This window comes from Falco naumanni, chromosome 6, assembly GCF_017639655.2.
Source record: "Falco naumanni isolate bFalNau1 chromosome 6, bFalNau1.pat, whole genome shotgun sequence".
NCBI lineage: Eukaryota > Metazoa > Chordata > Aves > Falconiformes > Falconidae > Falco > Falco naumanni.
Genome location: NC_054059.1, coordinates 71,958,227 through 71,971,720, shown reverse-complemented (window position 1 = coordinate 71,971,720; position 13,494 = coordinate 71,958,227). Strand labels below are relative to the sequence as shown.

The window sequence follows — 13,494 nt, the reverse complement described above, 5'->3', positions numbered from 1 at the left end:
AAAAATGTGGGTTTCTTTCCTAAACGTTTGTGGTGGGTTGACCCTAGCTGGACACCAGGTGCCCACCAAAGCCACTCTGTCACTCCCCTCAACTGGACAGGGGAGAGAAAATATAACAAAAGGCTCATGGGTCAAGATAAGGGCAGGGAGAGATCACTCACTGATTACTGTCACAGGCAAAACAGACTGGACTTGCAGAAATTAGTTTCATTTATACACCAAAATAAAATCAGAGTGGGATAATGAGAAATAAAACCAAATCTTAAAAAATACTTTACCCCACCCCTCCCTCCTTCCCGGGCTTAACTTCACTCCCAGCTCTGTCTCCTTCCCCCGAGCAGCACAGGGGACCAGGAACAGGGGCTGGGGTCGGTCCCCCACCCGCTGTCCCTGCGGCTCCTGCCCCCCGTGGGGAGGGTCCTCACCCCCGGCCCGGCCCCAGGGGGGTCCCCGCGGGGTCCCCAGCCCTGCCCCCGCCCGGGCTCCTCTCCCCACGGGGCCACGGGCCCTGCCAGGAGCTGGCCCAGCGCCGCTGCCCGCGGGTCACAGCCCCCTGCGGGCACCCCCTGCCCCGGGGGTCCTGCCCGGGCTGCGGGGGGGAGCTGCCCCCGGGGGCTCCACGGGCTGGGGGCACGGCCTGCCCGGCCGGGGGCTCCCCACAGGCTGGGGGAGCCTCTGCTGCGGCGCCTGGAGCCCCCCGGCCTCCCCCTGCCCCGGCCTGGGGGGCTGCAGGGCCGCGGCTCCCACCTGTGCTCGCTCCTCTCTCCGGTCCCACCTGCAAAGGGGGTTTTTCCCCTTACCCCAGGGGCGCTCCCACCATCGCTGGTGGGTCAGCCCTTGGCTCCACCTTGGAGCCGGCCGGCATCGGCTCCATCGGACACGGGGGAAGCTTCCAGCAGCTTCTCACAGAAGCCACCCCTGTACCCCCCGCTGCCAAAACCTGGCCACGCACACCCAGCGCAGTTTGAATTCACAGCTCTGCATTCACTATGGGAACCTCAAGCCTTTTCTGTTGAAAACAACCAGAAATTCAACATTTCTGGGGCCACAGAGAAAATAATGGAGGGTAAGGTTTTTGAGCAGACTCCAACTTGAATTTCTGTTCCCAGGAAAACTACGGAAACGGTTACCAATAATTTACATAAAATCACAACCCAATGAGTGGAGCGCTCTTGCAGCCAGCTGCCCTACCCATCTGGCCAAGGACCCAGGGTTGCTGGCCCCTCGATTCTCATGTTCCTGGTGGCACAGCGATGTACCTTTGAAACTGGCCTTGTGAACACCCCTGCTCCCCAGGACAGGACAGCAACATGGCTATCCCACCAACAAGGTTCTGTGTGACAACTTCTTAGAACACGCTACTCAGTTCCTCGGTGCAAGTTCATTTGTATGTGCTGTGGTCAGCACAGCTGGGTACTACTTCTTGAGGGTGCTCTTAAGTGGTTGCATAAAGAGATAAGAATTACCTCCTAGCTTCTGCAAAATGGGGATGAGAACCTTTACAAGCATATTGCTTTCCATGCAAGCAGCAGGTCCAATCTGGTTCTCTGCACCACTACAGCAACTTTCTATAGTTGTCAGTAAGAGGACACGTATATTTGAAAGCTGTTTAAAGCCCAATTTATCTCTGTGACTGATGGATGCACTCTCTTGATAAAAGTTGTGTAATAATCTTGGCATTTCAAATTTAGTCTCCTTCAGTAGCTCCATAACAAGTTGTTCAATTTACAACTCACAATGAGATACTTGCTTTTCGAACAGCTGCCACCACAAGGTCAAGTTGGCACCTAAAAAGCAAACTGTGCTTTTTTTTCTGCTTTATATAAACACACACGCGCATACACAGAGGCACGACCGCACACGCACACAAAATATCACAAACTGTCCCTATAGACAGTCTGGTAATTCTGCTGATGATGCCTAAGGCAATGTAAAAATACAATTGCTTTTCTTGAGCTGCAGAGTACTGGTGCTGCAGTGCTGAGCACAGGAAAAAGGGGTTTTGGGCTAAACTGAGAGGTTGGAGACGTGACAAAATGTGATTTCAGTGCTGCACACACAACGCGGAGAGAAAATCATGCATATGACTTGGTAATAATGGGAAACATGATCTACAACTCTACATGCTGGGATGAAAGCAGAGTTCAAGGTGGAATTTTCACACTTCCACTTCTGTGCTTCACAACACTTATTCACAAACTTGCTGTTACCTCATGATTGTTTTTTGGTAAATTTCCAGTATCTGCTTTAAGAATTTTTACCTAGTGTATTCTGAGTTTCTTGCAAAGTCCCCTGAACACTTTGGGAATGGGAAAAATATCTGAAAACTATTGTGCTCAGCTTGCCTACTCTACTGTTCTTCTAGCAATCTATTGCTTTTTGGACTTTTTTACAGACTTTAAAAAGAAAATTGATTCACTGTTTTCTTCTCCTGATGTTGGGTAGATGTGTAAATACCGCTGGCGTCATGTAAAAGACAGTCTTACCGCTGCATTAGTCGTAGATTTATTTAATTTCTTCAGGTTGCTGTTTTTTGGCAAATACCACTCAAATTCCAGTTTCTCACAATGGCATTATTTTAAACACGTATCTTCCTTCGGTCTTTAATAATTTTCTAATATCTCTTAGTTTGCCTCCTTCAAGATAGAAGCCAGCTTGAAGACCTTCTGCGAAACCCTCAAAATAGTTCAGAATGTTTCTGTAAACCAGAACAACTTGTGCAGATAAACACCCACCTGTACCTACATATGTAACATGTTTATTTATATGCACTCAACTTTTGGATTTTGCTTTGGCCCAAGCTACATCTCTAAGACTTTAATTTATAAAAGCATTTTAATTAACAATGCTCTCACTCTTGTTTACTCAGCATCCAGCTGTCGCAGTTCAAGACATGAGTGACCACCAAGGCACTTACTAGAGCACATTTGCAAGCAGAGCTGGCAGCAGGGCAACACGTAACACTCCTTGGCTTCTCCAGTACAAAGTCTAACATTTCAGCTCACACTTGCTTCCTTGGTGGTTTAAGGTAAGATGATAGGATGTGGTCATGCTGCCGTCTGTCAGGGGGACAGTAACTGCCATAACAGTCCAGAAGGGACAGAGAAAGGCAACACATCTGGATCTAGTACAATAAGGTCACCAAAGCTTATCTGTCATAGCTCATACGGTAATAAAATTAACAATGCTTAAAAACACTGAAAACACAGAATAATACACACACATAAACAAGCACACACATCACTTAGGAAAGGAAGTCACAGGTGTTAAGAATTAACACAGCTTCAGGGGAGGCTGAACAAGTTCCTGGAAGAGAAATCCACTGAACATTACTAACTACACAAAAGCCATGTCCAATTCAGGAAATTCCTGAAATAAAAATACTTGAAGACTATGAAATTATGAGAGGAAAGTATCATAGAATCTCACCCTGTTCTACTTTAGGCATCTGCTCACAGCCCCTATCGGAGTCCGAATGTTGGCAGAGAGATCTTTGGTATAACCCACAATTACCATTCTTACAAAATGCCAAAACACACTCCATTAACAGGTATTTACACTACAAGGAACCATCCTGACTCTGTAATTCATCTTTTCATATAAACAAAACCCACATAATTGTACCTTGTACATTCCACAACAGGACCTATGACTCCTGTTTGAACTAAAACGTGTCCTAAACAGAGATACCTGATTTCGATTTAGAGGTGGTAGGTGATGAAGGAGTCTACACTCCTTGTAGTATTTGCCTTCTACTCATACTGGGATTGTGGGAAAGCATATAGATATTCAGCATCTGTGAATATGCACAAGGATTTTTAAATGAGGAAAAAACCAAAGTACTGTGGCTTTTTTTTTCTTCTCCAAGGGTACATATGTAAAAAGTAAGGCTAAGAACTTGCACTGGTTTCTGTTCTCAACCTTATTCTGCAGCCTTGGGTAAGACACCTAAATATTACAGCTCAAATTTCTCCCAGGTGGGTAACAGGAACCAAAACACTTGCTCACAGTGAGGAGTCCCTGATTTTGACTTTTAATGTTTTTTGATAACCTTTGTAAGAATCCTCCTACCACAAGTTTTTTAGTCTTCTTTGTAAAAAATAGTTTAAAATAAAGGCAAGATCTCTGACAAAAGAGCAGGCAATATACAGCAGGACAGACATGAGAAAGTACTTTGGTGAAGGAAGGGTGACAGCACAGAGGCACTGAGGTGGGGGAAGGGGAGAAAAGGAGAGAACAGCACTGGATGTGACATTGCAAACAGGCTGGAAAACGCTGCCATTCACACTAATATCACAGCTTTGCAATTATCAGCTTTTCCAGCTGTGAAAGCGTCTGATTAGGTTTTATATTTCTGGGGTCTATAAATATATCTTGATGTATTTTTTTAAACAGAGATTGTGCTGTTTGCTTCTGATATATTTAAAAATCAGGTGTAAGAAGGGAAGCAGATGTGCTTGTTTTCAAAACTGAAAGTCATAAAAAAGCATGTAAAGATTTTACACTGGCTGATATACAGGAAGGAAATATTACTATTTCAGCTGGGAACAATATCCAAAACCTAGGCAACACGTAGTCTGTTGGCAGCTAGAGCGGCATACTTAGCAAACCAAGAGCAGCAGATGATTAAATCTCATTATACCTGTTCCATTCCAAAACATTTTAGGTACAACTTGTGTCTTTCCAAGCACTTACTGTATTAATGACATCAGGAGCACATCGTAAAATCTAAACAGCTAGTTTTATGCCAGAAGCTATAGCTGGACAACTTATTCAGTTCCAGGAATCTCAGAATTATTTCCCACCCAAAGCAATGAATAAGATGATAAAATAGACAGAGGACTTCTTTCAACGACCTACCCAAGTTGCTGCAGAACTCTCCTACCATGCCATCTGGGTTAGCAGTAGGGATTTGTGTAAGACCCGTCAGGATGAGAACATCACTATTTTTAAGAGAAGCCTGGTCCATGGGCTGAAACAGAGCACAGTGAAATAAAATGAGTAACATGAGAGTTATCACACAGGTTTCTCTGCTCTGTACCAAGACTGCAATACATAATAGATAGAGTGACCAAGAAGTATACATGCAACACTTTAAAGTTAACGTTGCTCCATCTGTGGAAACCCAACTGGAGTTATTAAAACACACACAACTGTTTACCTGCATACTACAGCCCAAAACAAACAAAGGAACTGTAAGTAGTCTCCATAGACTAATAATTTCATGGCCTCAGGAGCTGAACACTGAAAAGCCAGTAATTTGCTGACGATGTGGCTGTACAGTCTGGAACAGTTTGACACTTGCATTCCTATATCTGGCTACGCTAGTTTCTAACACCCTTCCCTTTGTAAATCAAGGTGTCAGCTTTGACTTCCAGGGCTCACTGTCTACAAGGGACAGTATCATCTTCCTCAACCATTCAGTGGATTCTCTTTGGAAGAGGTAAGATCAGAAAAGGACTTAGGGCTCAAAGCTCTCAATTGTGTATATGAATCTGAATGCCACATAAGTCCCTCCCCTGACTGTGAAGTCTGCTCTTCTGCCTGCAGTATTACAACCATGACGTTCAAATACTCATTTCATATTGTTTTTGCAGGCCTTTTCAGATGTCTGCACTTGTGAAATAGTAAATGGCTACTGCTGGTAGAAAAGAGAAAGTGGTTTAGATTCCTTAATATTGACAAAGTTTATTTATCTAAGTAATAATCACTTACATTAATTTTTTAATGTAGCTATAATATCAGGCCAAACAGACAAGTATCAGAAATCCTTAAAAGTCAGTAGCTGAAAACAGGTGAAAAATCGTAACTTCAACTGCGCACACACACAAAAGATAGCATTCCCAATGCAACACCAGAGCTAAAAAAATAGAAAAAATGGCCTCAAGTTGTGCCAGGGGAGGTTTAGATCGGAGATTAGGAAAAATTTCTTCACTGAAAGGATTGTCAAGTGCTGGAACAGGCTGCCCAGGGATGTTGAGTCATCATCCCTGAAGGGACTTAAAAGACATGTAGATGTGGCGTTTAGGGACATGGGTCAGTGATGGACTTGGCAGTGCTGGTTTTACGCTGGGACTCGATGATCTTAATGGTCTTTTCCAACCTAAGTGATTCCGCAATTCTATGGTTCTATAACTTGGCTTACCAGTCTCCCCTAGTGAATCTGATAAGCACTACACCCCCCTCTAGTTCCTATCTTTGAAGACTGTGCTAAAGGCTAAGCTATGTCAAAGTGAAAAAGATGTTTTCACAGGGCTACCACCTCTGATCCACTGGGTCTACAGAGTATGTTGTACTGATAGCCTTACAGTCATAGCCACAATCCTAGACCATGTGGTTGAAGTGCTCAAGGTAGCTATCACAGCATCTATCCATGCCATGGTGCTTCCTGGGGGACAGATGAGTTTCCATCTGCACACTCTATCCCGTGAGCTCACAGGTGTAGCAGAGGGACTGACAATTAAATGGTCTAAGGGAATAGCATGGCAACTTGGCCACTGGCAGGCAAGCCTCATGTTAAAGCAAACATTGCTACTGCCTTAACTGCATAAATGCTCACACTTTTTTTTAATGAGGTCAATCATTTGATGTTTTATATTGGCATTTTATTATAATGTTTTATATTGGCATTTTATTAAAGCAGAATGAAAATACATACCCACTTCTCTCCATTAGTAAACAGATATTCAGAAATCGTATTTAAGTGTGACCCGATACTAAATACATATTATTTATACTCAAAACTTAGCGTAATCCAATCTTGAAAAGGCAAAATCCACTCTTCTCTCTGCAATGCAATACAGCTATGGTGAACAGTTAACTTTAGCTTTGCTCTGGGCTGGAATGCACTTCCCATAGCTACTATTCAAGCAAAGGTGGGCAACTGCAGGGAGCTGCGTGGTTATTTTATGCTTATTTATCCTCAAAAGACCCTCTGCAATCTTACCAACTGGGAAGGATTTCTGCTAGAAGAGACTGGTGAAGAGACTTCCTCTACTGAACTTAGAAGACCACTGTGCAGTTAGTTCCCTTGCTCCACATCCCCCAGTGCCATTCTTAAGAGGTTAAGATCTTGCTTTGTTAAACATGCAGAGGAATTTCATATCAACTTCAACAGAAGTTTATGCTGTGCGTCACCTTGTGGGACCAGACCTGTTATGTGAGATTTATTGCAAACTTTGACTCTCCATAGCGTGTCCATGAAAATGAAATGCCAATAATGCAATAAAAAATAATATCGAATCTGCCTGTGATAATGTACATAATGATTATGCCATATTAGATACGCATAATTTCAGATGCTATTGCACTGAGAGGGCTTGCATTGATTTTTGTGGGTTAATGTAAAGAATATGTCTTAAAAGGCTTTTAGTGACATGTCTGAACCTGTGCTGTCAACTCCTGTTCTCCACTTCAGTGGCAACAGTGTCAATTCTAGCCTCAGTAGAGGGTGAGGCAAAATTTTCAACAGAAACCCATCTGGCAGAAGACAGAAGTAAAGGGAACAACTAACGGTGCCAGACCTAACTCTCAAACAAACCCTTTATAGCTCTTCAGTTATTTTCAGCAGCTATGAATATAGTCTTGCTGAACCCTTCACCTGCACTTCCTGCAGACTTGCTGAGGATTTCACAAGATATTTCTGCTGCTGCATGCAAGATCAACCCAACAGCCAGCATTCACTTCACCGTTTCAGCTTATCCTGGGCCATGTCTAAGCTAACTGCTTCACTTTCTATCTCTTGTCAATAGAGATGGACCAATTGCAGATGTACCATAACTCTGCTGATGACAGACGTAACCTGGATGTAACTTCAGATGTCAAGAAAACATTTAAGGTATAATTTACACCAAAGAAGCAACCCCACTCTCTTCCCGTGACTGCTAACTCTAACCTGTGTTGCCATCTCCATTATGTCAGCACTTAAATCCCAGTCCTGGCAGAAGGGAGACGAAAGGAAAGATTGGGCAGGGGCCCAGTTTAGGTTAGGTGAGATGAACCTTACCCTGTTTGCACCCTAAGAGAAGGAGATGCTTTGCAGGCTATTACTGTGTATTACTAGACACAATGTAGTAAGAGGATGAAGCATTCTTCCATTTGTATGCCCAAATAATCTGTGTCTTATCACCCTAAACAATCAAATGGCTGATGAAAGCTTGGTCAACTGAAGCTCATTTTTAATAACTATGAAGGGAGTTCCAGAAGACTGGGAAAGTGCTAAGATTTCGATACTACTCAAAAAGCTCTGGAAATATTTTTACATAAACATATGCTGATTAACTGGATATCCTTTCTAAAACAAAACACACTGACTGTTTTCATACACTGTTAAAAGATGGGAATTTCATTGTGACTGCCCACCACAATTCTATGGAGAAACAGGTTAGAACAACAAGTTTTCACTCCCTGATGAAAAAACTGCTGATTTGTTGAACACTATTTTGACTCTGTGCCACTCAAGATACTGTTATCATTACATATTGTTTGTCAAACATCAAATAGATGAAGAGCTGACTGGTTGCTTACAAAAACACACTAGTCATTACAGAATCACCATATTGTAGGAGCTTGTGCTGGTGTTCACAGGGATTAACACTAGGACAAAAAATATCCCCTGTCTTCAAAAAATATCTGGAAGGAAACACAAGACAATGATGATATCTAACACACAAACAATACGTGGTAACATTTGTGATGTGGTAAGTAACAAGAAAAGTGCAAACTGAATGGAATTTTAACTAGCTGGTAAACTATTCCTTCAAATTATGTGTTAGTATAAAATAATGCAAAGTGCAACAGACTATATGCTAAAAACTGAGGCTCTTAGAGAGCATGTGGGACAAGCAACACTCAGCAGCGTGAGTGGTCCAGGCTTCTTCTCTTGGCAGCAAACAGAATAGGTCCCTAAGGTTTCAGGTAGGCTCGCAGCACATTTTCCTACACTTGTTAAAGCTGAATCCACCCTGTCTAACTGCTGCCACTTCTGCAGGTTGCAGTGAACGAGTGCAAAACTGCTGCTCATGGGCTGTGCTCTTACCAGGCAGTTTATTCACACACCATTCCTGCCACGGAGAGGCAATTTCCTTAAGAACAGGGATTTTACCAGAAGTTTCCAGAGAAATGTTTGCCTTTGGAAAACAATGAAGCATGGCCCGTCCAATCTGACAAACTGAATCACTATTTCATACCAACGAAAAGAAAACCCTCTCAGTTACCAAACTACTTCTTCTAGTGCAAAGCTTCTCCTCACAGAAATATTCCACTCATGTATCGGCAAATACTGCTGCTCCTTCACTAGAGGTGACAAAAGAGCAAAACCCAGGCCAGTATTAGGCTGATGAGAAAAGGGAATTTAGAGACTGATACATTGCATGCAGCTAAATAGAGCCATACTATTAAGGACGGTTTATCTATTGTAGTTGTTCAGCTTTTATATGAAAGATGCTCAGAAGCAAAGCTCTTTAGAAGATACTCACCTTGGGGGAAATTACTTACTGATCATGAACCTGACACATTTTCAAAATTATTTTTAAATACCTCCTGCTAATATTGCTTTTAACTATTTTGACAACTCCTGAAGCACACAGTACTGCAAACTTCAAACCATTCTTTGCACTAAGAATTTATGGATCTAGAGAGAATTAATTTACTGGAAATTACATCTACAGCACTATAAAGACTTTGCCCTTAGCAGAGCAGGGTGGAAAAGTTGGCAGCCAGTTAGCTATCATTTCTCCCAAGGAAGGATGTTTCAGAAATGATATAGAAGCAGTCTGTGAACTGTCTGTAAAGACTCTTCAGTGACATACGGATTTTAAAAAAAAGTCACTAATGCTCTATTGTTTAACTCTCTTGAAAATTTCCTTCTAAGGTGAAGAAGAATTTCACAGCTGGTGAGTTAACATCAAATCAGCAGTAACAAAGAATTCTAGTTATCTTTCTCCAATAACTATAGATCTCTGTCCACTTATCAGGGTAGTATGTCTTCTCAATGACCGTTAAGTCTAGACAATTGCTAATAAAGTTACCTTAGTAAAATCTCTATACTACAACTGATCCCAGCTGGAATAAGCCCCTCTATTTTTTTTTTTGAGCAAAGACACTTCCCCCTGTAGAAGACTAACAAAAGTCAGGGGCTGTACCTGAGGGTGTGTTGTAAGTAGAGAAGATCCTGAGACGTAGGAAACCTTTTCATAGTGTGACTGGATAATCCAATTGGAACTTCCAAGAGCGTAGCCTGAGCTCAGAGGGGTGACCTGCACAGCACCAAACAGCTCCTGAAACACACAACAAGAGACATTAACTTCAGTGAGCTCCCAAGAGAAATCAGGTCACTTTATCATCAGTGACATTAATTTTAAAAGTAGTTCTGCTGTTCAAAGCCTTTATGAAGCTAGTTTCCTGAGATTTTTTTCTTCTGGTTTTATTTACCCATGTCTACCAGAATATATGCTCTGAGAAAAGCTTTTCCTAAGGTAAAGTCATACAGTTTCTCTTCCATGTGAATTCTATTGCATCTAACTGAGCTCACACTGAACTATAACTCTAAATGGAGGAATCACCCGGGCTCTTGATCCTCCACCTGCCCTTGCTGTGTTGAAGCAGCTTATAGGAGCTTTAGGTCTTTGAAGACTCTACACTCCCTTAGCCAAATTTTATTGCTATTGGCCAGCAGAAGAGAAGGAAGTACAAGTAGTTCTTTACTGATACAAAACTCTGTTTGAGTTACACATTTTGCTGTGGAAAACAAACTTCAGACACACTTTCTAACTTTATTTCTTTTTAAATGCTATCTACTGGTGGTTTAGAAACAACATCTTGCAAACACAATCCAAGTTTCAATTTCAGCTCTATGCATAAGCAACGCAACAGTTGTCTCCTTTCCAGGTGTCATCAGAAAGTGTATTGCTTTATCCGTATGCAGTACTGTGTTATACTTGTTTTGAGAAAGGAAAATAAGCCTCCATGTATACCTCACTAATGTGATCTACTTTCTGGTTACTGAATAATAGAACAAGCATCTGATTCATGCAATGCTAATGATTTTCCTAGTATCTCAATACATATTTGGATGCCTTGCAAAACAAGGCAGGGTCTCCATCCCCCGGAGTGTGTAAACCAAGGCTCTAGATTCTGCTAACATACAGACATGTAAAATGGACAGCAAACTGTTCTTGATGCTGTTACCCAGTTTTGGATTAACTGGCTAATTAGGATCTGATTATTTTAAAAGTTAGCTTTGTGATGAGATAAAATGTCTCTTTTCCTGGTAACTATAAAAGAATGACTGGCTCAGATGCACAGATCTAAAATTAGGCAAGATGCATCCACACTGTGAGGACAGTTGAAAACGAACAGTAACCACCCATGGATACGGAGGAATCCAAATGCCCTCCACCTGTCCAGTTGCTAGACAAAGCTGCAGCTGTTACTTACGTCAGCAGCCATGTTAGTGGTGGCTCTGGGTCTTTTTTTTTCACCAGCTATAATACAGCACCACACAAACCCAAATCCACCAAATTTAGTACACAGCAGCACTGGTTACTGTTTCAAATTGTCTTACATATAAACAGCAGTCTCCAAACCTCAGTGGCCTATCACTTAAGAAAAGGGAGCAAATAAAAAGCTTTGGGTACACAACTTACTTTAAACCACCTTTTTATTTCTTACGGCCTTGAGCAACAACATCAGGTATCATGGCCCACATGCTGCCCTCCAAGCCATAAGGGAACAGTGTATCTGCAGATTACTGAATTGTTGGTTTAGTTCATTCTGGAAACTACACTGGATTATAGTCAATGGCACTATAGAAAACAAATGTTACCTGGGAACCCTGGGAAAGGAGTTTTTCAAGTTCAGGTCAAACCATTAGGTTTTGTTTACAATCCCTAATTTGCAGTATAAAAGAAAGTGGAGGCTAAAGCACTCATAAGATTCCCAGAAGTGAGATACGGTAACTCAGAAGGGGATGTGGCTTACAGACAGAAAGGATACATTCATTTGGTACATCCTCCCAGCCCTCAGTGGGCCAGCCATCAACTCCAAATTTGAAGGTACATCGTCTTAAAATTGGCATCCCCAAGGATGAGGAAAAATAAATGGATATTCACTGATTTCACCAAACAAGAACCCTTCCTGGGAGGCAGACTGAGGGCCATTCAAAATAATATTCTTTTGCTTTCCTAGGCTAGGGTAACTAGATCTTACACAGGATTAGAATAGAGAAGGAAGGGCATTTCCAGAGAAAAGCTGGAAAACAAGTTGTTACTGGTGACCTGAGGACTGGGAAACAAGTTATTACTGGTGACCTGAGGACAGCTTTACGGGTACTCACAATTTTCTGAGAATACCCCACCATCTGGATCTTACTGAGTGCAGCATTCACTTCTGGCATGGTGTAGCACTTCCTCCACATAGACACCTCCACTGCATCCTTCAGAGGGGCGGGCAGCAGTCTGCAAAGATCAATGGGGCATGGGCATTTTCAAAACTTTCTGACGGACTGCCAGCTTTTATACTCACTTCAGTATTCTCCAGATCTTACATTTTTCTCTTTTTTTCTTTTCATTTTAAATATGTGTGGTGCTTCAAAGTGAGGAGCAAGACTTCCTGCTTATTGAGGAGCAGAACCATACTGCCTGTTTTGCCTCATGCCAAAGTCTGCTCTCCTTCAGCTCTTTGTCATTGTTCCTATTCAGCCCTTTCATCAAAGAAGTAGCTGTGATGAAGGTGTTACAGCAACTCTTGTGGTATTTTCACCACTGATGAGATGCTGGCTGATCTGACATGTCAACATGAAATGCACCACCAGAATTGGTAGAGGTGACTGGGATCTTCAATCGGTGTCTATTTTGCATATCCTAAGAATGTGAAACCAGAAGTAACCCACAATCTTGTCATTAAAATACAGGTACCAGCCCATGAACAAAGGCTGGCTCTGCTCTCATTTTTGTCACCAGCCTCTTACAAGAGCATGTGCCCCTGCACCTCATCTTCCTTGCCTTCAACTCATGATACCCCACTTGCCTTCCAAGTGTACTGGCAAGGATACATTAGCTGACACTGCAGAGCTCTTTGAAATCCCCTACACGGAAGTATTTAAGATGTTTTACACCAAAGTAAAATCCATCCATTCTGCTCTTCACAGACATTGCAAGTTAGCTGGACGGCGTTGTCAAGGGAAGAAGTGAACTATAATGTCACAGGCTGTAAGAGAGATGGCTAACTTCTGGGAAATAAATCTTCCTTAGCAACATGAACTGAGGCAGGAAGCAGCACAGCTGCCAAATGCGTAAGAAGAATAGGATTTTTTTTGTATATTAAACCAATGCTAAATCAAAGGCTAATTCAAACCAATTTCCAAAGATTTATGGAAATTGGTCAAGTTTCTTTGATCAATTTGTTTAAAGGCATTTAATTTATTGTTATATCTACTAGGTCAGTGAACTCTTCCATAATTTAAGATACTGAAGAAAGGATTAAGGCCAGATATTG

At 42.1% G+C, this 13,494-nt stretch overlaps 1 protein-coding gene across 5 annotated transcripts in view; it reads right to left on the bottom strand.

Annotated features, from left to right (window-relative positions):
- INTS9 (integrator complex subunit 9) overlaps positions 1–13,494 on the bottom strand; it is a 72,937-nt gene that overhangs the window by 38,502 nt on the left and 20,941 nt on the right. For all 5 annotated transcript variants that reach the window (XM_040598162.1, XM_040598163.1, XM_040598164.1 and 2 more), the window contains 3 exons: positions 12,335–12,455; positions 10,143–10,277; positions 4,861–4,972 (listed from right to left, as the gene is read on the bottom strand). In XM_040598162.1, coding sequence (XP_040454096.1) covers positions 4,861–4,972; positions 10,143–10,277; positions 12,335–12,455 — 368 coding nt within the window. The remainder of the gene's footprint in view (positions 1–4,860; positions 4,973–10,142; positions 10,278–12,334; positions 12,456–13,494) is intronic.